General features: G+C 34.3%; 1 protein-coding gene across 1 annotated transcript in view; it reads left to right on the top strand.

The window, feature by feature from the left end:
• Window positions 1-1,446, top strand: part of LOC117875513 (protein scribble homolog) — a 43,268-nt gene extending 41,822 nt beyond the window's left edge. Inside the window, exon 7 of the mRNA XM_034766896.1 lies at window positions 1,099-1,446. Coding sequence (XP_034622787.1) covers window positions 1,099-1,251 — 153 coding nt within the window. The 3' untranslated portion in view covers window positions 1,252-1,446. The remainder of the gene's footprint in view (window positions 1-1,098) is intronic.
• Window positions 1,447-3,549: the final 2,103 nt, after the last annotated feature.

The raw sequence follows: 3,549 nt of genomic DNA, 5'->3' as shown, positions 1-3,549 counted from the left end.
TTTTTTTTTTAATTAAAACACTGTGTTTTTTATATTTTTCTTTTGCTTAAGTTAATTAAGATGAAGTTAGAGAGGGGGGGAAAAATGAACCAAAAATTACTTGGGAAATTTGTAAAACCAAAATCTCATTTCAAAAAACTAGTTGAAGTTGCTAAGTGATATCTGTGCACTTACCTACCACATTGTTTACAAAAATTAAACCATTAAGAGCAAGGAAATGAATAGTTAAGGATATGATAAATCGCATGCTGCTAACCTAATAAACAAGCATATCATTCTTATCAAGCAGAAAGAAATGCGTATTTCAACACAATAGAGCAACCTTAAATCTTATCCGCAATAACTACTACTTTTACCAGTAGTCTCAAAATTTAAACATAATGCACACCTTTCTCAAAAAGAAATACAACAATCCAAATATATGCATTAATAATACATTCATCAGCCTCAAATTAAAGTCCATATACCGTCATAATTTTGTCATCAATCACAATGTCATGTACTTTCCTATCATCAAAAATTGCTAAATTACTAAATAAAATTAAATCACATACAATTCTCAAAGCACGTCAGTTTTAAGTACAGTACTTTACCAAAAATGTCTACAATCATGTGACTAATATATTATTTGTTATAGTGATTAGGTTGCCAATTGTTTCCTTTTTAGTGTATTCCTTAAAAGAAAATATAAAGACTTGAAAATCAAAATAATATATTAATTATTGGGGTTTGAAAAATGTATCAGAGTTAAATGTTTGTGTTATGATGAAGTGTGCATTTCTTGATACCTAAATAAGAATATTGCTTTGTTTGTTATGTGAGGAGTGAAAGATTTGAGGTCCGTAGTAACTCATATCCTTGCTTCCAGTGCATGGATTTTGTAAAAGGTATGATAGGTAAGTACATTGTTCATACTCTTTCATCTGCTACAGATCTCTGCTGTGTTGCTTGCATCTGTTGCACATTTTAATTGCACTAGTTATTTAATTCATTGGCTCTGTTCTCTCTTTTCATTCAATATAATTTTGTTTTCTTGTGCTTTCTTGTTTTTGATCTCTCTCATCCCTTTTCTCTGAAATCCTTTCTATTTTACTCAAGATACCTCGAATCATCCTAACACGCCCTTCCACTTCAGATGAGGACACCGACCAATTAACCCAAGATCCAGATGACTTTGAGCTTGAGGAGATGGATAGTGCAGAAAGCCAGGGCTATTCAGAGTGTTTGAACAATGCTTTTTACCCTCCCTAATAAAGTACTTTGATAGAAGAACTTCATGGTATTCTTTTTTCGCTGTTGTTCTGTTTCTGTTAAGGTAGTACTTGAACCACTATGCCTTATTCATAGTCGAAACCAGTACACGGGCTGAATTTGAATTGAAAAAAACAAAACAAAACTTACATTTATATTTATTTGCCTTGAACTTTACTTCAATTGGAATGAATACACTTGAAATGGAATGTTCTGTATAAAAGTTATATGAATGTCATCAGTCAAGTGTTTCAAATTTCCACTTTAAGTGCATTCTGCAAAAACTCAATGTGATGATAAAGATTTGTATTCATTGGGAGTACTACACCACAACCCATTTGGAAACTTGGTACAAGCAAATGTATAGATTTATTTATTTTTTAAACCAAGGTGCGTATTCCGTCTATGTGGCCAACCCCCTGTTTTATCTACAGGTTCCTTTGGATTGTCCTCTTTTATGTTGTTTTCTATTTGAATAAAATATTACTCTTCAATCTAATGAATGGCTTTCTTTTTTGTAGGTGAATGTAATTCACCCTGGAAATGTGCAAGTCATGTCAAGGAATTAAAGAAGAGGCTTCTCTGAGTGCATATTTTATGTGATCCACATGTGAGATTTTTATAAGGGCTTGTAAGTATGGATCCCATCAGATAAAAACTTAGAGAGGCCTCTTCTTCAGCCAGGAGCCAGGGAATGGGTTGAGAAAGAGCTTCTTAACCGAGAGTGGTTTCTATGGTTCGTCTCTTCTTCCCCTTGATTTGCATGTAAACAGACCCCCCCCCCAAAAGTTGCCTTGAAATTTTGGCATATGTTTTTCAGAGTAAACAGAAGCACGTATGGTAAACAACAGAGACCAAATGTTCTTGTGCCTGAGCATTCAACTCTCTTTCTCTTCACCAGAATCTAATGCCTTCCATACTGTTCAATACCTAGCACATTTTTAGGTATTCCAAAAAATAAAAATAACCCACTGTTGAAACTGAGTAGAGCACATAGCATTGGCTAGTGTGCATATATACCATTGTCCTGTACTTTGATGGAATCAAATGGCTCAGGTATCTGATTGTCACCTTCTAGTGGTTGGCCTACAAAGAGGATGGTAAGTACCAACTAATAAGGAAAGTCTCCCTTAGTTAAAGTGGTAAAGACCTCTCCTACTGGAGAAAGATGCACTGAGTTCTATTCCGTATTAAGCCTGTTTTGCTGGGAACTACCATATCTGTGTATATGTAAATATGGATTCTTTACAATATGTGAATGCAATACAGCCCTATGACCTAGTTGAGCCTCATTTTCTATTCAAATACATGGACAATCAGCTGATAAATCTCTCAGAATAACTTGAATGACATCATAGTAATTAGCAGGACTTACAACAGGATTGATATTATATTGTTAGCAAATCACCCCTAATAAGTGTGAAGGAAATTTTAATTTGAAAATGTAGGATTATAACACTGATAATTTATGATATGGGGGGGTTCTCTTGCATCGCTAGCTGTTTCCACCATTGTTTTCTTGTTGTTTTGCACTTAGTTGAAATGAAGCTAATTTACCAGTGATATGAGTATTAAACTAATTTTCATTAATTCTGGGATATGCACATTACTACACAATCTGCTAGTGCTGTGAAAATGCCTATATCCGTTCCATAATCTTCCTAGTTTGACTCAGAATAGACAGACATCAGTGGATGAAATTAAAATTTAAAAAGTAACATTTGTTCTCTTCCCCTCCTGTGCCACATAGCTTGTTTTGCCATAGAAACTATCATTGTTTCTCCATAGTGACACAGTCATTACTGAAATGCACAAAGGAGAAATATTATTAAAGCTGGCTCTCTGCACTAATAAATGGCTTTGCAATCCAGTGTGTGATATGTAATTTTTATTAGTCTTGAATGATGTCTTCCTGGACTGGAGGAATAGGAAAATAAAGATATTACACTGTTATAAACCAATAACTGGTGGCAGTGAATGAACCTCAGCTAATCAAGGGAATTAAGTGCCACGAAGTGGGATGAAATTGAGAACTATATATTTTCACTATCTTGCTCTACTCCATCCAGTCAGACATTTTAGGTTCTTCCTGAGATACAAAACTTTGTTATTGCTTTCCAAAATATTCAAAAAAGGCAGGATAATTGTATGCTAGTATATATTGTGCACTTCAGCCTATGTTTTCAAAAGTGGCTTCTAATTTTGAGTGCCACAGTTTTTTAGAGTGTTCCTGTTGTGATCTCTTCAGCTGGTGTTATGGGTCTCTGAGAATAAGACTCTTGGTGTTCAAGTTGTTTC

Source organism: Trachemys scripta, chromosome 3, assembly GCF_013100865.1.
Source record: "Trachemys scripta elegans isolate TJP31775 chromosome 3, CAS_Tse_1.0, whole genome shotgun sequence".
In the NCBI taxonomy this organism is placed as follows: domain Eukaryota; kingdom Metazoa; phylum Chordata; order Testudines; family Emydidae; genus Trachemys; species Trachemys scripta.
The sequence above is the reverse complement of the archived record's forward strand: the minus strand, read 5'-3'. Positions and strand labels throughout refer to the sequence as shown.